Genomic DNA, 27,938 nt, shown 5'->3' on the forward strand with positions numbered 1-27,938 from the left:
ACTTGGTTGTAACATTTTGGCTACTGTATCGTAGAATGTTGGTTAAACAACTTATTTTAAGTGCAAGCTGTTGTCACATGCTGGAATGCAGATCATTTTCAAAACAAGTGACACTTAACAGAAAGAGCAGAGAAAGGCACATCTGGATGTAAAAGCCACAAGCTCATTTAATCATTGCCATCATCTTGTTTTGCATTGTCTGCTCTGTACTGGCTTTTCTTTTTGTGCCATGCATTTATTTTAATAGTCTAATCTTATGTGTGGTAGTTTTTTTTATATATATATATATGTAACTAAGGAGGAACACCAAGACCAGCATTTGATATTTGATTTTTGATGTTTTTTATATATTCAAAATATAGCTTTTTGGTATAACTTATGCACATAATGCATAAAGGAGTAGGTTTACTGTAATGTATTTGCTTTGAGCTATATGACTTTGGCCCTGGAGATACAGCAGAGATGTGTGATAAATAACAGGTGCCTCATTTCATTTTGTAACCAGCAAAACTAACAAATTGTCAAAAAACATTTTAATCCCCGCAAAGTCTGTAGAGCCAGTCAACAAGTGAGATAATTATTTATCATTAAAAATAGAGGAAAAAAAACTTCTTTGGCCATTGTGGTAATGAGCCCAAAGATAACGCCCACCCACCCCCCAAAACAAAACAAAAAACAACGACAAAAAACCCACCAAAACAAAATTAAATTCAATTTGTATTTATTTTTTTAACTGCTTGAAGCTTTAATAATTTGAAATATAATTAATCCTAAATGTTTGAAAGCTTCTTTCATGATTTCACCATCAGTCCTTGACATTACCGTTTGCTTTTCATTGAAACACCCGGGGATCTCATTTGGATGAGGTATGGTATGTTCCCCGACCTTGCCATTTCCAATAGACGCTCCTCGCCGTCTACCAAACCAACAGTTGACAAGTGTGCTCAGACTTTACGCATGGAGAGCGCAGGGAGAGTCTGGGAGCACGCATGGGGGTCCCTCCCTTCCAGGCTGCCCGTGGCCTCCTCACCCCGGCGGGCACCTCCAAGACTCTGCCAGCCCCCCTTGATCCCCTATTTCCCCCCTCTCTACCTTTCCTCTGAAGAAACTACCCGGCGTTACGTCAGAAAGTGCAGGACAAGCAAGACAGCGTCTTAGGAGCTATTCGCAGGCATTGCTGCCAAACCCTACTTGAGGCTGCCTAAGAGCTCACTGCACCCAATGCTATTTACAAATCCAATCCTTTTAAAACATCAGCAGTATGTGGTAAGTCCGTTATTCATTCATATCATTTTATTTCTGCGCTGGGCTTTTTTTTTTCTCACAGCTTTCCTCACATGACAGGTCTCTGTTGCCGGCACAATTGCGCAAAAACCCAAAACAGCAGTGTAAACCGTGTAATGATAAAGAGTAGAATGGTTCACACTGTAGCTTCACTGAAAACACCATGACATGATGAAGCAACAGATGATTTTGACGCTCAGAGATTTCTGCAGCATTTTTACTCTTTGACTCTTTGCTGATCTCAAAAACAACATGCCCCACGCTCGAAATAGGAACCCTAGCCCCATCCCAGAGGTAACATGGGATACGGGATTGAAGGAGATGAACGAGACCTGGAAAGGAGCGATAGCCTGTCTCGGGGTTGCCGTCTTCTTCGTAATGACCATCGGGATCATATACTGGCAAGTGGTGGACCAGCCCAACAAAAACTGGATCCTTAGGGGAACTTTCAGCGGACTGATTTGGGAGAGAAAAACCCACTCGCTGCTCATACAGACCCTGACTGAGGATAAGACCTACTTGGAAATTGACGTCGGGAACGTAGGGAACACCGATATAGAGATTCCCTTCGTGAGGAACCTGTGCTGGCTCAATAAAACTGAGTTCTGCTATACGTGGGACTCGGTGGCCGAGGTGAAGATCTCGCTCGAAGCGAATGAGGATACGGAGACGGAGTGTTACAGCATGACTTGGGCACCGGTACACTGTCATGTGGAGCTGAAGGTAGTGTTTCTCTTTATGTGCACACGAAATACACAAATCACAGCAAAATGTGGAGTGCAAACCCAGTTTTGCACTTTCTTTCCTTTGTAGTTTGTAGTTTGCGGAATGACATTGCCTTGCTTTGATGACAGCCTATTTCTGGTGCACAGTGTGCAGCAATTTATAAGCAGGTCCCTTTGCAAAGTAATATAAGGCAGTTTCTCCGTCAAATATTATAGAATAAGAACTTTAAAAGTATATATTTTATATCAATAATCAAGAAGAAAAAATGTATTTCACTCACAATCTGTTCATATAACTTATTAACGGAAAACAGAAGCTTTCAAAATGGTAGAAATCTCCTTTTAGAAAAATAATTGGAGAGTTAAATGTGTTTCTTGCGGCATACGTGATTAATGATATCGTTTTCAAAGTGCCGGATAAATGTTTTAAATTTGTATAAATAGTTTTTTAAATTTAAATGGATTTTTATATTGATCTCCAGTGTATGGCCACGGAATTATGTTAAATTACGTGAAACAAACATGTGCACATACAGTGTTCTTTTCCTCCTTTTTAAAATGTATTTATCTGCATATTTGTCACACTTGGTACTTGTTTCAGATAATCAAGCTAGTTTTACAATTTCACATATTTTAGACAAAGATAACATGAATAAATACAAAATACAGTTTAAAATTATGATTTTATTTATTAAGCACAAAAACGGTGTGGCAAATAACAGTTGTTCAAACCTACCTGGCCTTATGTGAAAAAGTAATTTCCCCCTAAACCTAATAACTGCTTGTATCACCCTTGGCAGCAAGAACTCCAATCAAGTGTTTGTGATAAGTCTTAGTCGTCCTAGTAGTTTTGGCCCACTCTTCTGAGCAGAATTGTTTTAATTCAGCAACATTGAAGGGTTTTTGAGCATAATTGACTTTTCAAGGTCACACCAAAGTGTCTCACTCAGATTAAAGTCCAGACTTTGACTAGGTCACTCCAAAACCTTAATTTTTTTTAATTTTTTGTAGTCATTTGAAGGTGGATTTGCTTGTGTATTTTGGATCATTCTGTGGTTGAGCCTCAGTGAATAGCCGGACAGTCTCCTTCAGGATTTTCTGGTAGAGGTTTTCTAGGAAAAAGCAGAATTCAAGGTTCCATCAATAACTGCAAGTCGTCCAGGTCCTAAAGCAGCAAAACAGACCCTCATGATCATGTTTGACTCTTGATAGGATGTTCTTTTAGTGAAATACTCTGCTATTTTCAAGCCACATGTAACGGAACGCAAACTTTGCAAAAAGCATTTGTCACATCAGTTGACAGAATGTTTTTCCCAAAATTTTGGGGATTGCCAAAATGGTTTTTTTTGCAAATGCAAGATGAGTCTTTTTGTTCTTTTCTCCATTGGATGCCATTTTTGTCTAATCTCTTTCTTATTGCTGAATAATGAACACTGACCTTAACTGAGGCAAGTTAGATGCTATTCTGGGTTCTTTTGTGATCTCCAGGATGAGTTGTCAGTGCACTCTCATCGTAATTTTGGTAGACCTGTCTCTTCTTTTTCAAGTTTTCTCCATTTGTGGATAATGTCTCATTCTGTGGGACTAGAGTTAGTGTAAGAGGGGCTTGTTTGTCTAATATTAATTTTTTTGGGATAATCTGAAACATAAGTGTGACAAATAGACAATAAATAAATAAATAAATAAATCAGAAAGGGGACAAAAAATTTTGTCAAATCGTTGTAGGTGACTTGTTATGCTTCATTTCTGTCTCTTTCTAAAGCCATTTAATTAACTACACTGAGTGAAGTACTTACTGTACTTTCCCCTGCCTTAATCGTCAGAGGCATTTAACTGTTGCAAAGTTTGGGTAGGTTAATCTGTCCCCACTGGAACATTCCTCGACTTAACTCCCTGTCATGTGGTGTGACTGCTCACAGAAAATCTTCTAAACCAAAGTCACATTTATTTTCATAATTTCCAAAAATCCTGCCCAGAGCCTCTCAGGTGACTACTTGGCACCTGTTTTGAAACTGCTTAATGGAGCCCAGATTTGCTGATGTGAAAAAATAAACTTAAGTTCTGCGTATTTGTCTCTTGAAGCCAGAAGGGAAGCTTTTGTTTAAAAAATAAAAAATAAAAAATTCTCTGACGCTCAATTCCTGCATTTTTTTTTCACTGATATACCAGATGTAACCTTAACTGACACTGAATTTCAAATATTACATTAACTCATCCAGTCAAAAAACTGTTAATACAATGCTTTTATGAATAATGTTGTTACATTTGTAGCTGTTTAAATTAAAGTAAAATCCTAATTTGAGAACAGAAATTAAATTTATTATGGACTGTAAGTCTCCTAAAATATTTAGATCCTCTTAAATAATTTGTTCTTGAGAGTTGCTGCCCTAATGCATCAACTGCTATACTTCTAATTTCCTTATATTTACCACAGAACAGTTATGACAACGAAAAGCTTTCTGTTCTATTCTCTTTTCTTTTCTTATTATTTTGTCAAATACTGACAAAATGTTGGTGCCCTTTAGTGAGGTTGCTAAAGTGTTTTAAAACCAAAAGAAATTTTTTACCCTCTCCTCACAAACATTACTCTCTCCATACTTAATTCAGCTACTATTTTAATAATATATGGCTTTTTATAAAGTTAATTGAATTAGTTAATCACTGTTTTATTTTTTATTTTTTCTTGTATGCAAACATTTCACTCTGGTTTTCTTTCCCTTTTCCCTTTAATGTGTGATTGCATGTATATTTGCACATGCGCATCTTTATTCAGGACTGCTTCTCCATGGCCAACATATCCTGGTACGGGGGTGCCAGTGTTCGGGGTCAGACTTGGCCGATCAACGATCAGAACGCCACGATGCAGCCCTTCATCGTCAGTGATCTGAAGGACAATCCCTCTGGGTTCGGCTCTGCCCTGGAGCGCTACTTCCTTGGCTCATCGGGTAAGAGGTCACTGATGGGATTTGCTCTCGATCTCGTCGTTAGAAATGGATTTAGAAATCTTCTCCATGGCTATGTTATTACAAGAAAAAAGATCTCCTCAGTAAGGATGTTGGCAATTTGCCACGCTTGCTATTGGTGCAGCGTTAGAACAAGAACAAGGACTCTTGAAACTTGATCCCACATGAGTGGGTATACCATGTGTGGCGTGAATCCCAAGGCGCGAGGGAAGCCCTGTGGATGTTGTTGTGTTGTCCTACCCTTTTCAGCCCCTCATGTAAGCATTTACGCTTGAGCTGGCAAAAATGGTACTGAAGCAGCGTCCCTAAAACACACACAACATACTAGATAAGTTGGCTTTGCCACAAAGATAGTGTAACATGATGCTGGCTGTGGCATGTCAGTTTATTAATTCAGAGATTAGAGTACAAAGGCAATCAAGCCACCTATAGCATCTTAAATTAACTCTTAGGAATACCAGAGTAATTGTCTTTTGTTTCTATTAAAAGAGCAGGTTGGATGGAGGCCCTGCTGACTCTTATAACTCACCAGGTTATTTTGAGGGTGTTAGATTTTATCCTCGGGGGGTAAGGGGGGAGAGGCAGGGGCTGTTAGCGGATGTGAATGGTTAATATGACTGATGAAGAATGTCTGCAGAGAGTGTGTGCATATGTGTTTACACAAATCTCATGGACTATGGAGATTCAATTTGTCTTTGTGTTGGGTTGGTTTCTGAGCTACTGCTTAAATAAACTAATCTTTGTTCCTATCGAATTTCGATATCAATCTGAGATCATGATTATTATTATTAGCACACCGACATTGTTCAAAAAATCTTTAATATTCACATATTCTCATTTCTACATGCAGGCCTTAGGTGTAAAGTGAATATCTTTGAGCTCTGTAAATGGTTTAGGATTTAGCTGTGAGTAACTACAAAACTCAAATAACCTGCCACAGGGAACGCAATGACATCACCCAATAAGGCGACACAAATAATCATCGACTTCACTGATTGTTAGCACTAGCTTCACTCGCAGTCATTTACATACTGATGGAACCGCATGCAACCGCATATACACACATATATCTTTTGCTATGTTATGTAACAGTGACAGGCTTCGCCTGAGAGTCACATGACTTAAATCCCTTTTCCACCTTGTGAAAGGATGCCAGTAGGACCCCCGTAACCCTTTGTTTATCTGCTTAGCTTTCCACAGAGAGAAAAACACACATGCACACACATGCAGCCAGAGATAGCATGAGATCCCAATGAGATCAACTGTTTATTTGTTGCCAAGTAACCTCTCACGGATACATAGCCCCAAACATAGCAAACTGATGCTCAGCAATGACAATGATGCCTGTTGGAGCATTAAAGGTATATTTAACATGATATCCTGCTTTAAAGTTCAAGGATGTCTTTGTTTGGCTCCAGGATTTGCATAATGTGCACATTAGGCCCGAGAGAAAATGTTTTTCCATTATCAAAGACATTTTCCAAGCATTTCAACACTTCTCACTTTGCTTTGGGTTGCTTTCAGATATTGGACACCAGTCCCACAGATCACAAGAACATAGGTTTCATGTATTTTCCTTATTTGCCAACAACATAATCAGTCTGATGTGTGACAAACTAGTAGCTTCTCGGTCCATTTAGTAAAAGAAGTAATTTGTGTAACCTACAGCACATTTCATCACCAACAAGGGCTGTAACCTTCAGACTTGTGTGGTCCTGTGCTGCAAGTAGAAATGTTACACCTGCTTGAACTGCACGAAAGAGCTGTTCTCTCTGGTGTAAACTTGGTACATTTGTGAATTAGCAGCCACTTTTACAAAAGGCATACGAGACAGAGTTTCAGAGGCAGTCCAGTGATGTACTGTGTTTTACTGTCAGAACTGACAGCAAACGGACACCTTCTCAGACCACATCACGTCACATGCCAGACAAATCCATCCATCCATCCATCCATCCATCCATCCATCCATCCATCCAGCCAGCCAGCCAGCCATTCATTTTTTTCTAGTAATGGAATTCAGGGTCATGGGGGGTTGGAGCCGATCCCAGCTGTCATAGGGCAAGAGGTGGGGTACACCAAGGAAGGATCAAAAGTCAGTTGCAGGGCTATCACAGAGAGACAGGCATTCATTCACATTCACACTTGTGCCAATTTAGAGTCGCCAACCAACTCATCTTGCATGTCTTTGGACTTTTGGAGGAAGCCAGAGTACACAGAGTACACACAATGAGAACATGCACACTCCACACAGAAAGAAGAGGAATGCCGTTAATATCCAGTTATGGTTTAATTCCAGTGTAGTTTGCATACTCTATTAGTATCTACCCTTTATTTGCATGACCCCTGTTATAGTCTGTCTACATGTTCAATTTACATTAATATTTTGTACAAAAATATTGCATTTTACATGCATCAAAATGAATTTGTGCTCATTTTGCTGCTCCGGGCAAAATAACAACACTTTATTCTCATCTGTATAGAAAGAGCATTTTGTCAGTCTTCATCAGCTGCGTTTATCTTCCTTATCTGCCCAGCAGCTCAGTCCAAAGAACCACATGATATCTCAGATTAAACTCCAATGTGATTATGACTGTGAACTAGGTTATTATAGTTAACCAAAACCAAAGTAAAAGCATGGAAAAACATTCCAGTTAACTAAAATGGAACTAAAAAGCCAGGCTAAGTGTAAACGTCTGATACATTAATCAAAGAATATAGAGATAAATTCAAATACAAAGGTTTTGGGATGACTACATTAATAGAATCTGCTGCTTTAACATTATTATGGCTGTACTGTCACGTGTATTCCAGTGTTATTGAAGTCGAGACACTGACAAATACCTGTCATACTATTAAAAAATAAGCAAACTCAGCTTGGAAGCCAGAACTGAACTATAAATGAAGTGCAAATAAAAAAAACTATTGAAAATTCAGCTATAAATCTTATAATGTGTTTGAGTCATAACTGCTTTATTTTTATGGATAATAGTATTGGGACAGGAAACAATTACAGAAGTTTTTATGGTAAAGAAAATCCACATTCATGTGTGGATATCATTATAGAGATTTGTGAGGTTACACAACCGTGTGAAAGTTTAATTAGAGAAGTGACTTGTTCCTGCTTTTTTTCTCTTTTTTTGCACTTAATCAAGTCTAATTGAAAGCAGCTGGAAAAATACTTACAGAAATATAGAGAAGAAATTATATCATATATCACTGGTTATTAGCATGCACAGCTCCTCACCCCTTTCCAAGTGCTAACAGTTTCTTCTCAAGAAAAGTTGCTTTTAAATCCAGCTGTCTCCACCAACACTCAGCAAACTGTGATTAGGATAGTGCTTCTCAAAAGGAGTTAGCTGCATGCACACAGCACCGTATGCAGTCATAGACACACAGTACACACTGTTCATGTGTATTTGAAATGCAGCGATATGTCTGCGCCAATAAATGTGTATTGTAATGTACAGTAGAGAAAAGCTGGTATGCATCATCAGTGCTCAGTTTCATTTTGGGGTGAAAAACAAGAACTCCAGTGTTGTTTTTCGTTAAAAAAAAAAAAAAAAAAGGAGATTTTGGGAAGGCAGTATTCCAATAGTAATTTAAAAAAAAAAGTAAAACAATCGCCACATGTCTTTACTTTTAGTTAATATTATTTATTATTAATGGACTGACAACACTTTGATCTGAGCTGTCTTCATAAATCTGCTTTGGAGGAACAAACATACAGTTAATGCAGTTTTAACGTAACATTAGGCTTCACAGCTGATAGAACCCGCTGACTGTTGCAAGTGGCCTGTCTACACTGACTCTAGTTAGTCATAGCTCGAGTTATAAATGTTGTGGGCAGTATAGAGCCGTGGCTGACATTAAAAACTTAAGAGGACTCCTGGGGATAGTTAAAGACCATGGCAGACAGATTGAAATATTTGTGATAACAGAGCATATATGTATGGTAATTGGTGATATTAAACAGAGAATCAAGAAGAGAGGTAAAGAGTAGCAAAGTAAAGCCAAGGTGGAGAAACTGGATGAAAGAGATACAGCATGCCACCATGCAGCAGAGTGACATTTGAGAGCGTTTCCAACTGGAGGAACTTATCACAGCCACACCTGTCTTTATCCATTCAAAAACACAACTGGACTAGTAAGAACAGATTAGCTATTAGCAAAGTAGCATCCTAGATCACATGCATTATAATGGCATATTAAAAGAGCTACAGCTAGAGGTCCGAAGGCTTGACATGGGAATACTGCATGTGTTCAAAAAGATTGTTATTGTGTGCTGCATGTGGGCTTAAAACAATACTAAGTAGACAAACCAGTAACAGATGAAAACTGTCTCTTTATTTGTCTCCTAAAATAACAAACAAAATGAAATAGATTATAATATAATGAGATCTTTAGCAGTAATGGGAATACAAGCGGCGGAAACGATTATTTGAAACACATTGATTTGAAAGCAAAGTAGCCATTTTTGTCCCGTGTGTGACTAATTAACACGGCAGGATTTATGTGTAAAATAATTGTTGGATGTTGGCACACAAGTGAGAGGTGAATTATTTGCCAGAAATTCTATTCTCATATATAAAAGACTTCATTTTTCCATGGCCTGTATCCAAATGCTTTGTACTGAGCTGAAGTTTGGCTTTCATCGTGAGTTTCCAACTTGTTATTACAAACCAAAGTTCAGAGCAAACCTGTTAGTTTTTTAAAAATGTGATTGTGTAACTACTTTAAATTTCCCCCTCCTGTTGTGCTCAGCCAGCCAGTAATGAATCTAGTTTTTCTTAATATATATTTTTTTCATGAAGAGAAACACACAAAACATGCTTTCTCCAAGATTCCTCACAACAACTTTACAACAACTCTTTAAGATATTACACCACTTCCTCCACATGCACACGTGACTTCTGTCTCTAATATAACAGAGCTTTATGTTGACAAGGGATAGAACAGTTAAAGCTAAAACATGTTTCCATTACTCAGTTTCATGGAAAGCAATAGAAGAGGAAGGAAGGAAACCACAAAAGAAAAACAGATAATTATCAAAAATTTTAATGTCGTTCAGCAATCTGAATGCAAGGTATCCAAGTTAGTGAAATGTCTTCTATAAGCTTTTTACAAATGTTTTGGAGATGCAAAGACTAAATACACTCGCTTTCTCCAAACCAGTAATTGAAAGCACAAATAAGGCTTACGGAGTACCAAAGAGTAAGAAATCAGAAAAGAAATCAGAAAAGAAATCAGAAAAGAAATCAGAAAAGAAATCTAGCTCTCTTAGCTGTGTTCTTAATTTTTACTAAATGTCTTCTCGTTGGAAATGTTTTAAAGATGATTTTCTTATTGGTGTTTAAACCAATCCGAGATCAAGATGCCAAACGTAGGACACTGCTCCAAAACACTCATCTGCGTTGCTCAATAGGTCACGACGAGGTCCCTGGGCAACTGCCCTGAAACTTCGACACTCCCGGAAAAGTAAGATGTGAAACACTTCGAGAATGACACCGTTAGCCAGCTGAAGCTTTGTTAAAAGCAAGCTGTCATCTCCTGTATGAGAGAACTACTGAATGAAAATCACCCCACAACATTTTCCACAGTTGACCTCTTATACTTTCCATGAAGGACAACAGGCAAGAAACAGAAGAAAGACTTTTTAAAGGGTGTAACAATGGGACAGCTTCTGTACTCTTCATATAGACACGTAACTTGTCTGTGGTTGCTCAGGTCATTTCCCTTTCCTTACTTTAACCCTGAGCTTTAGTGAAATCTTTGTTTAAGTGAGAATGTCAGAATATGAGTTTAAGCGGTTTGCTAACGTCACCACTGAATCCAAACAAAAAGTATTATATCAGCTCTCGCAGTTTTTAGAGTTTGTCTAATCCAATCTGCTGGTAGTGAAAAGGACACATCTGTAATGTTTGTACAGAACACAATGTCTCACCCTTGAAACAATAAAACTGATTGATGATAGGAGTAGAGCAGAGAGAGCCTCTTTAGTGTTTCATTATTTCTTCAATAAGTGGGATTGGAAATTTACTACAATGGCAATGTCCCAGTTTTGTGGCCATCAATTTCTTGAGGTTGGGCACAAAAACTAAATTTCCATTGTTAAAGAAGTACATGCCAAACACACACAAACTCGCACACCCGCACACACAGGGTTAGTGTTTGAATGCACATTTTTTTAACCCCTAGTCAGGTCTGTAAGTTTGCACGGTTGTCAGAAAGAACAGTAAAACTATGACAGGTAAAAGAGTGCAGTTCATCTGGTCCACAGCAGCAGGGAGTCATAGAGTAGCATTTTCCTTCAGACCAGCACTCTCAAGGATCCCAGACACCACATTAAAACCTTACCGACCCTGGTGAAGGTGCACAGGGTCTGCTACCACCTACAGATGTTGAGGTCAGACTGAGTGAAAGTGAGCAAAGAGTCTTTATGGTCCTATAAGCTCAGCACTGTTTATCTTGGAAAGCTGCAGTTGCACATTGAACAAGGTGTGCATGAGAGACGTGTACGTGAGAATTCATGTATGTCCACATATATCTGATGGTTGTTTGATTTGCGTGTCAACAGCTACAAAACTGAGAAACGTCAATCAGATCTGTACAGCAAACGTGTGTAATCTTTAAATTAACTGATGCTTTGAAGGCGAGAGCATATTTTCCACCAGTCACAAAGTGTCACTTTTTGAGAGCTAGTAAAAAAGAAAAAAGAAAATGTATTGAATTTTGGGGAATTTTTAAGAAGCTGCTTTCACCTCCTGGGTACACCGCTATATGAGCAACTTAAGGCTAAATCCTGCTAGCATACGTTGCGTCTTACAGAGCGTAATAAATAAACAGGATTAGAATGGTTTGGGGGGGGGGGGTTAAATGAGAAGCTCCCTGACAGGAAAAAAGGCACACCAGTGCGTTCATAGTGTTTTGAGTAAGATTTTATAAACAGACGACAGGATTTGGTATACTTAACTTTCAAGAATGCACGTTTAATCCGAGATGGAATAACAGGTACAGCAGTTTGAGATCAGTTTGTCTCATGTCCTTGAGGCTCTGCAGTGTCATTTCCAACAAAAATTAATTATGACTTGAGAAGGCAAATTCAACTCCATTTTCCACTCTGTATGCACTTTAGTAAAAGCCACTGTTTGCAGCTTCAGCAGCACATTAGTCTACGAGGCTTCTTGTTGTCTGGTGTAGTCCTTTTGCGTATGTTTCCACTACTTTCTTTCCACTTCCGTCCTTCTATAAATCTTTATAATTTTCTCTGCAAACCACATCATACACCACCATACTCTTTCAAAGCACCTTTGCCTTATCAACTTTCTTCTATCGCGTCCATTCAACTCCTATGTTATTGAAAATATTTCTGTATGTCAGAAATACATAAAATTAAATGTTTATCATAAATATTTCCTAAATAAAATCTGCATTTATCTGCCATTTATAAATTTGTAACAAACACGTGGATGTTGACCTAATACCTTGTGAGAGGCAGCTGAGGTGTTACCAGTATCTCTTTGACATTATCCATTGCAAACACGTGGGAATTACCCTGAGGCTGAAGGCTCCTCACAAGGCTTTTAAATACTGATCTCTGAAACTATTAATCTGATTATAAACTGGTACACGAGTATCCCGCCTGCTCCTGGTCCCTGCTTCCATGAGAACAGTAAGCCCACTGAAACTAGAGAGAGCAGCTGAAATGAGCCAAGGTCTCACCAGTTTCTCAGACTGTCTAATCTGTTCATTGATTGGTCACAAATCTTAAACCCCAGTTTGGTTACTTTGAGCAGCTTTTGCAAAATCTCAATACGAGGTCAGGGTCTGTGTTAATGGCTCAGTTTATTAGATGGGACAGAAACATAGCCAAGCAGAGCACAGAGGAACTGAAGGTTGTTAAAGCTGGGAGGGAGAAGGTGGGAGTCAGGTTAGGGGAGAAGTGGTTAGGGTTAGGGTAACCTGAGATGAATGGGGCATTCCTTCCAGGGCAACTACATCTGCAGATACAATTTTCAGCTACACATAATCTTGTCATTATGCAAGCCATCTGATGGACTGTATGTGCATGCAGTAGCAGAAATCTAAAGAGGCCCCCTTAACTGCAAGGTTTTAGAAGGATAAATTAGACAAAAATCATCTTCAAATCTTCAATATTTCTGGTAAGTTTTGTTATTCGGAGAGGGAACATGCACGGGACATTCAATGCTCGTGTTTGCCCAGAAGCAAGCATAATGGACAAATAAAAAATGTTTCTAACCCTGCCCTCAGTGTTACTTTCCAGGCTACCTGAATCTCATTTCACTGGTCTGCAGTGTAACCTACCTACTTAGAACTTGCCAGCAGTTTCAGGGTAAACTCATCCAACTGTGTGCTGCTATATCTCATTCTGGGGAGTGTTTTTCTTACATCTGAGTGGAGCAATATCAGCTGACACAGGCTACACTCTACCTCCCACAACACTCCATCCGTCATACTCATACTGGTCTCAGTAACACTCATGCACTATGTCATATAAGTGGAATTTGCAATGGACTGTCTTATTTGCGCTGATCTCTGCCTCTTTAAATCATAACTGTTTGAATTACCTGACTTTTCCTTCGCATGAGTGCATGACCTGGACTGTTGCAGCTGTTTATCTGACTCCTTAAAGCAAGGTTTCATCCACAAGCATAATGTAAGCTAATGACCGACGCCCATTCCTGTGTGCTTCCTACCATGCAGGTGTCGCAGTGCTTGTATCTCCTGACATCCCCCTGCAGCTCGGGCTGGACAGCAGACAGCAGTTCTGCCTACAGTCACTTCCAAGTATGGAGCGACTCCCTCTGCAGTACACTGTGTGTGTGGCCCACAATGTAAAAGCTGCTCACCAGGAAGCAGTGCAACAGCTCTCGGAGCACAGCAGGGAGCTGCCCAACATGAAAGCACTGCGGTTAGTTCAGTTTAGATTTAGATTAGACCAGATGTAAATTTCACTCTGCTTCACTTCTGGTTATTATAACAGCGGTGCACTGGTATGGTTGGTGAACACCGATTGAAACTTTAGTCTCGCAAGCCAACTGTGTTTAACTGTTCCAGTCTGATTCCTGTGTGTGTGCCGCAGGCTGCCATTCTGGAAGCTGCTCGCCAACATGGACTCAGGGCCGAAGGTGGAGCGGGAGATGAGGACTTTCTCGAATCGTCTGAAGAGACACCAGCTGGGGGAGGGAGTCATCAGCCTCAATGAACATTCCACCACCCTCCTTTCTGATATGGTACACGATGCAGACACACACTGACTACTGAACTGTGCTGTGTCTTCTCCCAGCCTTTAAAGGCTGTGACAGAGTTAAGTTTTCATTATGAAAATATTCTGCAAAGGCAAGCCCAATCTGGGTCGGATAAAAATCCCACTGGTTAAACCGTTTAAATGAAATAAAAAAATAAAATTAACCCACCAACAGGATTTAACAAATAGTGGGATAGGGATTGGTAACACACTCAGTGTCTTGACAGTTTTTGTATGGCAGGTGTGAGCTCTCATATTAATAAATAGATTATAAAAAGTCAGCACGCATCATAAAAGGTTGCTGTTTTCAGCATTTTCGAATGCAACCTTTGCTTTATCGCACTGAAGTGGACATTCCTGGTGGATCGGGCCACCTGCTGCGGTGCTGCTGCCATTGCAGGTATCAACTGATGGAGATATTAGAAGTTTTGCGGATGCAGGCATCAGCTGTATTTAGCTTAAATTTTTATTTAAACATTACAAATATAGTGTGTTGACATTATAGCTGGCTGCAGGGGTTATGCTGTATTGTTCAAATCTACTAGTCTGTTGATACGAGGTCTTGAAATGAGAAGCCAGTTCATGGAGTTTCTATTTTCAGTAGAAGCTCTCTTCTTTTACTGAGCCTAGAAAAGTTTATGTTAACCCAGTGACTAGAATTAAGATGTGTATATTATTCTTTTTTCATTCATCTTCATTTCTTCCGCTGCATAGCTGCAGATTTTCATAATCCACTGCTTCAACCACAGAGGTAGTGTCAGGTTTTGTGTGGAGGCGAGGAAGAAGGAACCCAAACGCAGGACTCGCAGGTAGGTGAAGCCTGGTGGTTTATTATGATGAGCGGATGAAACAGGACATGCAACGGAGGGCTGACTGAACTGAGATAGCTGGCTGAACTGAAATGACTGAACTGGCTGACTGGATTGGAAACACGGACAGCGTACACAACATCAACGACACGACAAAGAACTGGTGGAACCGAGGAACTTAAATACACAGGTTGAATGATGACAATGATTGGAAACAGGTGAGTACAGGGCTGAACATAATCTGACTAATGACACAAGAGACAAGCTGGCACAGGGGGGGGGAAAAAAAAAAAAAAAAAAAAAAAAAAAAAAAAAAAAAAAAAAAACAGGAAGTGAGAACATTAATGTGGCGAACTAAACTGAACATGAACAAACTGAAATCACTGGGTCAACGACCCAGGAACCCTGACAGTACCCCCCCCCCCCCCCCCCCCACCCCCCCCCCCCCCCCCCTTCAAGGGCCGGCACCCGACAGCCGAAAAAACCCCCAAAACAAAACAAAACAGAACAGGGTGGGCGGAGGGAGTCCAAAACAAAACAGTTCAGGCGGGCGGCCACGCGGCCAGCGACTGAGCCAAAGCAGTTCTGGTGGGCGGCCACGCTGGCGGCAGTGGCGACTACTGAGCAGGTTCGGTGGGCGGCCGCGAGGAAGACGGCGGTGGCCACTGAGCAGGTCCGGTGGTCGACCACGCCGGCGACGAAGTCCAGTCAGCGGCCTGGAAGGTGGCCGAATCTGTCGAGGACGAGGAGCCGGCGGTGACGGAGGGGCGGCTGCAGGAGACGGCGTGGGAGCCGGCGGTGACGGAGCGGCGGGTGCGGGAGACGGCGTGGGAGCCGGCGGGTGCGGAAACCCCTGGCTGGAGACAGGCTGGGCCAGCGGGTGCGGAAACCCCTGGCTGAGGAGCTAGAGAGCTCACAGGTGGCTCGGGATGCTGTGGCTGCAGGTCAGTAAACTGAACAGGATGGTGAATGAGTGACTGCGCCAGAGACTGGGTAGGAGACTGGACTACAGGCTGAACTGACTGGACCACAGGCGGTGGGAGGATGGGTGACTGAGCTACAGGCGACCGGACAGGAGGCGACTGGACTGACAGGAGGCGACTGAGCTGCGGGCGACTGGACTGACTGGGCTGGAGGAAACTGGAGGGCTGCGGGCGACTGGACTGACTGGGCTGGAGGAAACTGGAGGGCTGCGGGCGACTGGACTGACTGGGCTGGAGGAAACTGGAGGACTGCGGGCGACTGGACTGACTGGGCTGGAGGAAACTGGAGGACTGCGGGCGACTGGACTGATTGGGCTGGAGGAAACTGGAGGACAGGAGGCGACTGGACTGACTGGGCTGGAGGAAACTGGAGGACAGGAGGCGACTGGACTGACTGGGCTGGAGGAAACTGGAGGACAGGAGGCGACTGGACTGACTGGGCTGGAGGAAACTGGAGGACAGGAGGCGACTGGACTGACTGGGCTGGAGGAAACTGGAGGACAGGAGGCGACTGGACTGACTGGGCTGGAGGAAACTGGAGGACAGGAGGCGACTGGACTGACTGGGCTGGAGGAAACTGGAGGACAGGAGGCGACTGGACTGACTGGGCTGGAGGAAACTGGAGGACAGGAGGAGACTGGACTGACTGGGCTGGAGGAAACTGGAGGACAGGAGGCGACTGGACTGACTGGGCTGGAGGAAACTGGAGGACAGGAGGCGACTGGACTGACTGGGCTGGAGGAAACTGGAGGACAGGAGGCGACTGGACTGACTGGGCTGGAGGAAACTGGAGGACAGGAGGCGACTGGACTGACTGGGCTGGAGGAAACTGGAGGACAGGAGGCGACTGGACTGACTGGGCTGGAGGAAACTGGAGGACAGGAGGAGACTGGACTGACTGGGCTGGAGGAAACTGGAGGACAGGAGGAGACTGGACTGACTGGGCTGGAGGAAACTGGAGGACAGGAGGAGACTGGACTGACTGGGCTGGAGGAAACTGGAGGACAGGAGGAGACTGAACTACAGGGGACTGGTGGACAGGAGGAGACTGAACTACAGGGGACTGGTGGACAGGAGGAGACTGAACTACAGGGGACTGGAGGACAGGAGGAGACTGAACTACAGGGGACTGGTGGACAGGAGGAGACTGAACTACAGGGGATTGGAGGACAGGAGGAGACTGAACTACAGGGGATTGGAGGACAGGAGGAGACTGAACTACAGGGGATTGGAGGACAGGAGGAGACTGAACTACAGGAGACTGGTGGACAGGAGGAGACTGAACTACAGGGGATTGGAGGACAGGAGGAGACTGAACTACAGGGGACTGGTGGACAGGAGGAGACTGAACTACAGGGGATTGGAGGACAGGAGGAGACTGAACTACAGGGGACTGGACTGACTGAGCTGGAAGCTAAACAGCAGGTGAGTGAACTGACTGGACTGGGGAGGCTAAAGGATGAACAGAGGTTGGTGAGGCTAATGGCTGAGCTAACTGAATTACTGAAGGGGATAAAGCTGCAGCCTGGGCTAGTAAAGCTGGTGCCTGAGCAGGGGACAGGTCCGCTAGCCTAACCAGGGAAACCGCTAGAGCATGGAAAGCTGGATCAGGAGGTGGATGAAGAGGTAGACTAGCAGGGGAGAGGCTAGCTCTTCCGAGCCTCTAGGGAGGTCAGGCTGGGTTCTGGCTGCCCTCAGCCTGGGTGCTGGGACAGGTATGGAAGGTGGCTGGACGCCAGTCACACCCACCCGAGGAACACGAACGGGTGCAGGAGTGGATTGGGTCGCAGCTGCCCTCCTCCTGGGAGCTGGCACAGGTTTGGGTGTAGGCTGACTGATAGGGGTGGAAATAATGACTGGGTGTGTGATACTGCCAGGTTTATCAGGGATTATTCTGGTCCTTCTGCCACCACTATTCACAGTCTTTGACTGAACAGTCTTTGGGGGAGCAGAGCAGAAAAAATCTTCCCAGTCCACATCATCGTCCAGGAGGGAAACTCCCCATGAATCAGAGATGAGTCTATTACTAGTCTATTATTTAAGTGAAGAATCAGATAAAGAGTGCGAAAAACAGTCAATGGAACTCACCACCGGGAGTTGCTCAAACTGGTCCATATTATGGCGGCGTGTGCGCCGCTTTCTCCGGGAAGAGGAAGCGGGCGGGGTAAACAACTGAGCCTCTGGTGCGGGAGCCTCCGTTGAGCCGAGGTGGGAGGCAGAGCCACTGTGGCATGGCGAGGTTGGAGGTCCAGTGAATGAGGCGGCGGGTGTGAGAAGGAGCGGCTGAAACGCGGCGAGAAACGCCCACTCTCCGGTGCAGGTGAGGCAGCAGGTGGGGGAACGCGGCGTCTCCGAGGCCCGCCCAGAGCCAGGCGAGTCCCCTCGAAGACGTGCTCTCTCTCCGCTGTTTTCCCCTGAACTCCTCTGCCCAACGGGAAAGCGCTGCCTCCTGCCGCTCATAGAGGTCCGAGTCCGCTGGGTTCCAATCGTGTCTTCGTGGCACGGGTCGTGTCATTCTGTCAGGTTTTGTGTGGAGGCGAGGAAGAAGGAACCCAAACGCAGGACTCGCAGGTAGGTGAAGCCTGGTGGTTTATTATGATGAGCGGATGAAACAGGACATGCAACGGAGGGCTGACTGAACTGAGATAGCTGGCTGAACTGAACTGACTGACTGGATTGGAAACACGGACAGCGTACACAACATCAACGACACGACAAAGAACTGGTGGAACCGAGGAACTTAAATACACAGGTTGAATGATGACAATGATTGGAAACAGATGAGTACAGGGCTGAACATAATCTGACTAATGACACAAGAGACAAGCCGACACGGGAAAAAACAGGAAGTGAGAACATTAATGTGGCGAACTAAACTGAACATGAACAAACTGAAATCACTGGGTCAACGACCCAGGAACCCTGACAGGTAGTAAATCTGGTAAGAGTTCATTGGTCAGAGGCCCACAACTGGTCAGAGATAGAGATGAAAGAGTTTTCTTAAGTGGATCTCCAGAGCACTGGAGGCAGGGAACAAGGGAGGGAGGACAGGTTCAGTGAAATGTTACAACATAGAAATACAAAAGCCAGATTAGGTTTGTTTTTCCTTTTTTGTTTTGTTTTGGAGTTTTAGTTTTTTAGTTTGTTTGGTTGGTTGGTTGGGTTTTTTTGCCTAACAGAACTTAGTTCCACAAAATGCCGATCAAATCTTCAGGACACTTTGTGATGCCTTACAGCATGTAAATGGGGCACTTCATCATCAAATATGTTTTCAGATATTCTTTCAGCTGCACATTCATACAGTTCCCTTCCCTAAATGCTATTGCAAACTGCCTGGTAACAACACCACCGGACCACAGTCAAGTCAATCCGTGTCAACACCTGGTGGAACCTGGTGGTGTTCCATTACAAAACAAATATAGTTGAGAGAAGACAAACAGAGCCTTTCCTAATAAGTATTAGGTTGCTCTGAGTGTGGTAACTGCAGGATGGCAAAGAACTGGGTGTGCTGAGATTTGAAGGGACCTTAGCCAACTAGAGCAAGTAATCCCAGCTTGATGCTCAGATATGACCCAGACTGTACAGCACAAGACCATGCAGGCAGAAATGCAATCAGTCGATAAAAGGTTATCTCCAGGCATCCTGTTATATACGTACACACTGGTAATGTTTCCATTGCATTTTCAGTAGTTGTGAAAGAACAGAAACATAATAATAATACAGAATAATACGCAATCATGATGGATGGCTTTATTTGGTGAACAATAGTTCACTACTTTTCTGGTAGATCAAGGATATTAATCACCAGTTTTGTTGGTACCACCTCACTTCACTCCCTTCATACTTCAATAAAGAACCAGCCAAGCGTAAAATCCTACATGGAAACTTACAGAATTAACACGTTAGGCTGTGTAGAAGTGTGGCTAGCAACAATGATCCCCTTTCACTCCAGTTTTACAAGAGTCCATACATTTTCAGTCACTCTGTTAATTTTTATTTTACAGTTTCCATTTTACTCTGCAAGGACTGGCATCAAAGTCATTTGGTTATTAATAGGTTTGCATTGTTTCTAATTTTATTACATAGAAATTAAAGTAAATTTTTAGAATAAAAGCCTGGAGTCTAACACATTATTTGAATTTCTTTGCATTTTACTTCTTTCTGGATTAAAAAAAAGCAGAAGAAATTAATGGTTAGTGGGGGGAAAAAAGATCTAAGAAATTAAACAATATGAGCTAATATAGCCTTTCCTCCCACAGCTATTTTACATATGTTTTGTCTTGTTCCACTGTTATGTAATGCAAAGTTTCAGTTTGACTCTTAACATCTAATTCCCAAAGGACTCTAGCAAATGTCAAATGGTTCTGACAGAAGTTGCATTCTCAAAGCTACAATTCTGCAAAGCAACTTTGCAAAGGTGTATGCTAGTAGCACCGTTAAACTATTAATGCAGTTATTTAGAATTGTTGTCTGTCTCTTTGTCACTTTGCAGGACCATGACTACCTCAACAGCAGGAAAAGGGGGATGTCCAAGAGACTGACCAGGGACCTCCCACTTGTCAAGCTTCTTAACATTTCCATCACCATGTCCCCTTTCCTGGGGGTGGACACCACACAGTTCCACACCTCCCTTATTGATGGCACTGAGGCCTACTGGCTCAGTCTCCCTTCAGCCCCTCAGGGACAGCTGGTGAGGCATGAGAGGCACACACTATCATATTGTAAACCACTTAGTTGTGTCCACAGTAATCCACATTTGAACTTTGAACTGAGATTTATGTATTTTCATTTAGTTTGTTGTTGTGGGAGGCAGTATAAAGAACCCACCGCATTTTTATTTCATGCTAAGTACAGTTTTCCCTGACAGTGAACTTTCCTCACGCTACTAAAACACTCTATTCGGTCAAACATGAAACCAGACAGAGATTTGGGGATATTTTCCTCCTGCATTGCAGACTCTCTGCATTAATCAGCTCCAGTTTGATCAAATTAAAAAAGCAATGCAATGCAAACGCAGTAGGACTAAACCAGGAAATCTATAATTGCAGCAGCAGTTGCACTGCGGTTTATAATTAGTCAATTATCCACAGAGAAAATAATAGCAGCGTAAAATAAACACCAATTAGAATGCAGTTGCCTCTGTCCCTCTATCCAGATCCCTGTGATGAGTCAGTGGCGAGGAAAGTTCTGTGTAAAGCTGAACATCACAAATCCAGGAGCAGTGAGCTGGTTCCTGGACAGGGTAGGAGCGCTTCAAGCCCATTTAGGGATGGAGTACATCATGCTGGAAGGGGGTGAGAGGAATCTGTTTGAGGAGCAGGCACTGCGGCCACCGCAAGCTCTGGGTGGAGACAAGTACATCAGCCTGCTGGCTGACCTGGCCACCAGGATAGGAGATTCCACCATTATGACTGCAGGGACACGGTAATCTGTCAACTAATGCACAATGACATTGCTTCCCGTAAGGCGCATTTGTGTTTATTAGGACTTTTTCTGTGTCTCAGGTCCAGTTACAAGCCACTCTTTGTGAGGATGACCCCCCTGCAGTCTGATTGGAGCCCGATGGGTCTTAAGGCCATCATTCCCAACCTGTTGCACCACACTTTGCTGGGATACAACTTCCTCATTCCTGATGCAGTAGGTAATACGAGAACCTATGGGTCCCTTTTTTATCACATAGTGATATTTTTGCCTTTTTGTGAGAACTGAAAAAAGCACTTGATTAGTGTTGCTTTGGACAAAGCTGGGAGCTGTCAGTAAAACATGGGCCTGATATAACTGCCGTGAAACATCTTAAATTGTTCATTAGATATGAGGTATGAGTTGTGTCAAGATAGTTTTAATACAATGTTATAGCCCACACTAGCTTGCAAAACACCAGTAATTAATATGAACCAGATCTAAAAGGATAAATTGATCTTTTTCCAAAATAGAGAAGCCAACTTACATCATATTGCATTGTCTTAAATCTGCAAATTAAAAAAGCCACACGAGTATCAAGTACCCACTGTTTAACTGTTGTCTTTTCTCTGCCTCTGCACAGGTGGCTCTCTGTCTGGAGACCTGGTCACAGATGAGGAGTTGTTCATCCGCTGGCTGGAGATTGCAGCCTTTCTTCCTGTTATGAGCTTCCACACACCACCCTGGATCTTCGGGGAGGGCCAGGTATACTACCGGTCTGCCTCGTGTAGCCACCCGGCAGCAGCCTGCGTTGGGTGCCATTACACCTGTGTCATCCACATTAGTGACAACCTAGCAGGTTCACATTCTGCTCATGACTTGCTAACCAGATTTTCGCTTGTGAAGATTTACTGTGGAGAGATCAAGTGTAGTGAGGTGTGAATGCTGCCAATTAGATGTTCTAAAAGGGGGTGGGAGATTATCCTTCCTTCCCACATGCTGCTGATGAAAAAGGGACCTTAGAGAAGTGGTTCATTGGCCCAACAGCCAGCCCTCAATTCTGAGGGTCAAGCGCTGAGAAGTTCCCACCGATTCTTTTGCAGAGGAGCTAGAGGACTGCTGAGACCTGATCTATCAAAACTCAGATCTGACTCTCCCCTCAGCAGGAGGGGCAGGACTGAACCATGAACCTCTCCATGGGAAATGAGGAACACACTATTCACCATGCACAGCAGGAAAACAAAGCCTTAAGTCTCTGATGACAGGTATTGATGCTTTTGACAATGTGTTACCAGAGCTCAGGTTCCTGAACAAAAAAACGCTTTATGCTTCTGCAGAGGAAGAAGGGTAATGCCCTCCCTAACCCCCTTCCCCTCCCGCCTTTCCTCATCTCATTCACCTGTGGTTACGAGTCCATCTGGTCTGAATTACAATCCCTATTCTAGATTTATGGCTCGCTCTCACTCTCAAGGGCCACTTCAGCAGGAATGATAATGAATTTGAGGACAAGTCTTGGAAAAATACTTTATTGTGGCAATTAAGATTTCCATGAGTAATTGACAAGTGTGACAGAGTGGGAGTGATCAAATGAAATTTTTTCCACTAGGAGGGAGCTTAAGCAGCAGAATATATTAGTTGTGACTTGTGTTGTGTGACAAAGATAAAAATAGGCCTTTTTGGACGGCGAGGCATTTGACAGCAGCAATGTTTTCCATTTTGGTCTCTTGCATGGTCTTCAGTTCATAAACCCAGATGAAGTGAGAGCGGGGGGATATTTTAGTGGAGATAGACTGTTGCATTGCCCATGATAAATGACTCTTTTATAGACATTTTTACTACAGTTTTAAATGTGGTGCACCTTTATTTCCAGAATGTGTGAGACTGCAGTCGGTCACAGACAGGTCACAGCAGCAAATACGTTGGAATCGAATAGCAGCAAAACCTCAAAGCCACACACATGCCTGGCTTCTCAATTAGGGAAAGATTCACTCAAACCAGTGGCTCATTCCTACAAATGGTCTCAATCCCAAGTCATAAAAATAAATTTTTTTATAGAGGCGGTCAAGTTTTGTTTTTGTCGTGAGACTCTGAAGAGGATGTGACCCTTCCAGGAATGCTGAAGTCGTTTGGGCAAAGGGAGACAGCACAAAGACTTTGGCAGAGTTAAACCCACTAAGTCAACAATGAGTGACTGTTGAGTTGAGTCTGCGTGTAGAGATGGCACAAATGTCCTTAGCAGACCTCACTGTCAATATTTTTCTTGTACTGAAATCCTTGCGGTGGATGATTTAGTTTAGGAAAGGGCTGGTCACTGGTTTCAGTTACTCTGTTGATCCAGATTTCTTGAAAATAGATTCTTTGGATGAACGATGTGAAAAAGGCCTAAGTGGTTCTGAATGAAAATACTGCCCAAGAAAAAGGCAACGATGGATTTTAATTAGGTCGTTATAATCCTAATTGTTTTCTTTTGTTTTTTCTTTTTCTTTTTACTGTAATCCACAATAATGTTTGTTCTCGTGTCTCAAATGGTAATCCACAGGTGCTAAACCTAACTCGGAACTACCTAACAAGGCACCAGAGGGATGTGGCACCACTGATTGAAAAGTATGCAGAGGAGTGGCAGGTGACAGGAAACCCCATCTATCGCCCAATGTGGTGGCTCAATCCAACTGACTCCATGACCTTTACCATCAATGACCAGTTCCTCATTGGAGATGAGGTCAGTTAATGGAGTTCTGATGATGTGGGATCTAATGCACTTAGCATGTTTTAGCAACTTCAGCCGTATCCTGATTAGGGATGGGTATTGATAAGATTTTCACGATTCCGATTCCATTTTCGATTCTGTTTAACGATTCGATCCTTTATCGATTCTCTTATCGATTCTTTTTAAAAAAGGAGAACACTAAGGTCGAATAGCTTAGAACTTTGTTTTATATCTTCTCTTTGAACAAGATAGAAATTTAGGAGTAACATGGCCTTACAAAACCAGCAGTGAGATCTTAAGAGATCCAGCCTATGGCTCTTCAATGGGGTGTCACAGGGTCCCCAGGAAAAAAAATTGTAAATGTAAAATAATAAAATAAATATTCTTCTGTAGCAATAACAAAGTATAACATAAATTATTCTGTAGCAATTACACAAGAATATCCAGTAATGTCCCTGCCTACAATTAAACACATTCACTTACCGAAAATCGGGGCATCTGCTGTGGCAAATGGGTGCAAGCCTTTGACCACAAACTTAGTCACTGCTCGGTGACATTCGTCTATCCTGGCCTGAAAGGAGACGCTACCGGTAGACTGCAGCGAGAACTGCCAGCATCTGAGCCAGCCAGACTCCGTCTGTCTCTCTCATCATGGTCACCTAAATGCACAGTAATGGCAGGTTTTGTAATAAGGCAGATCGCGCTAACATAATATGCACTGTTGTTGATTATTTACCTGCCGCATTAACGGGAGAGGACGTGCAAACGTTACCGCTGCTGCTGGGTTGAGACTCACGAGTCCGGAGCGGAATTAAAAACACGACATTCATTTAAGGTCATCGTGTGTTTTGTGAGCAAATGCTTTTGCATATTCATAGTGTTTCCTCCCTTAAATGAAATATCTACTTTGCAAGTATTGCAAGTTGCCCTGTTGTCATCCGTTCTCAAAAAGTATAACCAAACTTTTGAGCGTTTGAGCCGCCATGTTTCCTGCCAGGTAAATGACGCTCCGCAACGTGGTGACGTCATTCGGGGAAACTGGAATCGATAAGGGAATCGTTTGCAAAAATGGCAAACAATTCCAAGGAATTGAAACAGTGGGAACCGGTTCTCAACAAGAACCGGTTTTCAATACCCATCCCTAATCCTGATGTCACGCATGTGCAATCTCCCTTATATGTATTTATTTTCAGGTCTTAGTGGCACCCGTGGTGGAGAAGGGGGCAGTGCAGAGGGATATATATTTACCTGACGGGGGCTTTCAATGGCAGGACAGTCAGAACGCACGGGTGTTTGACGGGGGGACGTTCCTGCACGACTACCCTGTCCCCCTGACGGAGGTGGCTGTTTTCTTACGGAGAAGCTGACTCGGATGACTGTCCCACAGAGTCACATGATTTATCCTGTTACTGTTTTGAATCAAATTCTTTTTTTAGGTACTTGTGCTGTTCTTAACTTGCACTTTTCTACTAAAGACCATTGACCCTGCCTCAAGTGCTGCCTTGAGACGATTTGTAGAAATATATACATATATGTATATAAATATTTTTTTTTTATACTTGCACTTTATGGTTCAAAATATTTTTTTCCTTTATGTTATTTGTCTTCTTTTCATTTGTTTTTTTTATGCTGAATGGTTTTACCTCTTAGCGATTTGTTTCTGGACTTTTTCATCCACTCTGCTGCTTTTTGTTGTTTGTTTGTTTGTTTTCTTTTTTTAATGGTTCCGGAGAAGTATGTGTGTTTACATACTGCATTTCTACAGTCTTTAAATTTGTAGCTGCTGTTGGCTCTCTTCATAGGGAGGAACAAAGCAAGCTCCTTGTTTGCTTAAAAGTATCTGAATTTCTCAAGAAGACCAAATGAAGATGCAGAAAGACAAGGAAGGCGGTTAAAAGGGCCTTTTGAGAGAAACACTTACTGGCGGGAAATTAACACAGGAAGCTACATACAAGCACCATGGTACCATATGTCTTGCTCACTCTATGGAAAGGCTCTTACTTGAACTCATCAGGCCAAAGGGCCGATGTTTTATGAAAGACGAATGTACCTCAAGTAACAGATATAAATTGCTTTACAAAGTCATTAGACACAACAGCCTATCACCCCATAGTTCATATTCTTAGAATAGTTAAGTCATAGACATCCATGAATGTCCCTTTGTACTGTATGCTGATGAACTTGAGGCCGAGCCACTTTCATCGTAACTTTGCATATATTTAAATTTTAGAGTTTAACCTGCTGTATCAAGCGCGTTTAAGTGAGTGCCTCTTTCTTTACTGACTGTTGATGTGTTCTTACATGTGAGCCGAATTAAGTTGTAAAGACAACCTTGCTGATGATACCACATGGGTGAAAAGGAGATTTTGTATAAATACATGTAATCAGTCCCTTTTTATCTGATAATCTGACTGTGATATCACTCCCATTCATGAGTATGAGTCCGCCAGCAGCAGCCATGAGGCTCAGTGAAAGACTTTGGACCAGGTATAAAGATAGTTTGGTCCAAAAGATGCAAAATCTGACTTCCAATTGTGCTAAAAATCACTCTTTTGGAGATTTCTCATTTGTCTATTCTGTACAAAAACCGAAATGGAAAAACAAAAAGTTGTATTTTTGTTATTTCTTAAGCCTATTTTACTGAAACCGGTAAATTTATTTTCCAATTTCTATGCAAACGTTGAGTGTCTTCAGTTTATAATTACTTGATAGGCACATATGATTGATGTGCCATATGATGGTACTTTTCTACCTACTACTATTCTCACCATAAAAATAAAGTACAAAACTTTCTCAAATCTCCAAATGTTGAGCCACATCAAATAAATACAATGCTCTCAGTTGTAAGCATACCATGTTTGCATATGAGAAATTGGCTGTTTGGAGAGAAACAAAGTATTTGTGAAGGATTCACCTGAAATTGCTGGAATTGTTGAAAGCACAGATGTGCAGAGGCCCACCTGACATAAACCTTCATGAGTAATTCAGTTTCTCTCCTCATGTGTACCATTACATAGCCTACTCTCTGGACTATCTTTACACTCCTATCACTTTCTTAAGTTTAGTTGTTTACTTGTAAAAGCTGTTTGAAACCAGACTTAATGCTCTAAGCAAATGAAATGTAAATGAGACTGATTCTATTTTTTGATTATGTTTAAAATCAGTCCAAGAAGAGACGTAATCTTTATACCCTGAAGCTCGGCTCTTTATAGTCAACTGTCAGTGTTGCTTTTTTTTTTTTAAATCAATTTGTTCCATAAAGGAAAATCTTAAATGGCAAACAGTGAGGATACAAACTCTGGAAACTTACCATTTATCTCAACTAAATTGATTGTGTAACTTTGATCTAAAAAGTTTACTGTATCAGCTCAAACACTCAGGTCTAATGAAGTTTCCTATCAGATCACCAAATGTCTTAGTGCAACGCAGTATGTTGTGAACACATTAATGTCTTAATCTCTCCTGGGGCAGAATGTACAATGGACACACTGTGATTTCCCATAGCCCTTCATGTGAGGAGCTTTTCTTTTTCCCATGATATAATGCTGTTATGGAATGCTTTGGTAGGTCAATGTAGGAGTTGCAGGAAAAGCTTTGTTGTGTTAGTCCTTCCCTCTACAGACTGAGTGAGCCATGTGCCTTAATATGCCACAAATCTGGACGACACAGGTGTCTAGATTATTGCAGTATCAGCAATGACCGTAATACAATGACTGTGCCATTACAAGTGTTTTTCTCTCTTCTGTAAATCAGATAACATAGAATGACAAAGTTGCAATAAAGTTTACATTTTCTTACTTAA

The 27,938-nt window shown here is 42.3% G+C and overlaps 1 protein-coding gene across 2 annotated transcripts; it reads left to right on the forward strand.

Moving 5' to 3' along the window:
* The first annotated feature begins 751 nt into the window (after positions 1-751).
* Positions 752-27,938, forward strand: LOC146382359 (SITS-binding protein). 2 transcript variants are annotated; one of them, XM_084932961.1, is made up of 11 exons: positions 752-1,266; positions 1,345-2,007; positions 4,783-4,954; positions 13,694-13,901; positions 14,073-14,223; positions 20,522-20,719; positions 21,185-21,453; positions 21,534-21,670; positions 22,073-22,194; positions 23,969-24,148; positions 25,330-27,938. In XM_084932961.1, the coding sequence occupies exons 2-11, from the start codon at positions 1,537-1,539 to the stop codon at positions 25,501-25,503; spliced, it is 2,082 nt and encodes a 693-aa protein (XP_084789087.1). In that variant the 5' UTR covers positions 752-1,266; positions 1,345-1,536; the 3' UTR covers positions 25,504-27,938. The 2 variants fall into 2 exon arrangements, with proteins under 2 accessions (XP_084789087.1, XP_084789086.1); XM_084932960.1 differs by having other exon boundaries at positions 752-2,007.

Source organism: Perissodus microlepis, chromosome 7, assembly GCF_051167445.1.
Source record: "Perissodus microlepis isolate ML-2025 ecotype Zambia chromosome 7, ASM5116744v1, whole genome shotgun sequence".
NCBI lineage: Eukaryota > Metazoa > Chordata > Actinopteri > Cichliformes > Cichlidae > Perissodus > Perissodus microlepis.

Coding starts and splice junctions, on each gene's coding strand:
- LOC146382359 (XM_084932960.1), top strand. CDS start 1,537: ATGCCCCACGCTCGAAATAGGAACCCTAGCCCCATCCCAGAGGTAACA. Junction 22,195..23,968: donor GGATCTTCGGGGAGGGCCAG/GTATACTACCGG, acceptor GGTAATCCACAG/GTGCTAAACCTAACTCGGAA. Junction 24,149..25,329: donor AGTTCCTCATTGGAGATGAG/GTCAGTTAATGG, acceptor ATTTATTTTCAG/GTCTTAGTGGCACCCGTGGT.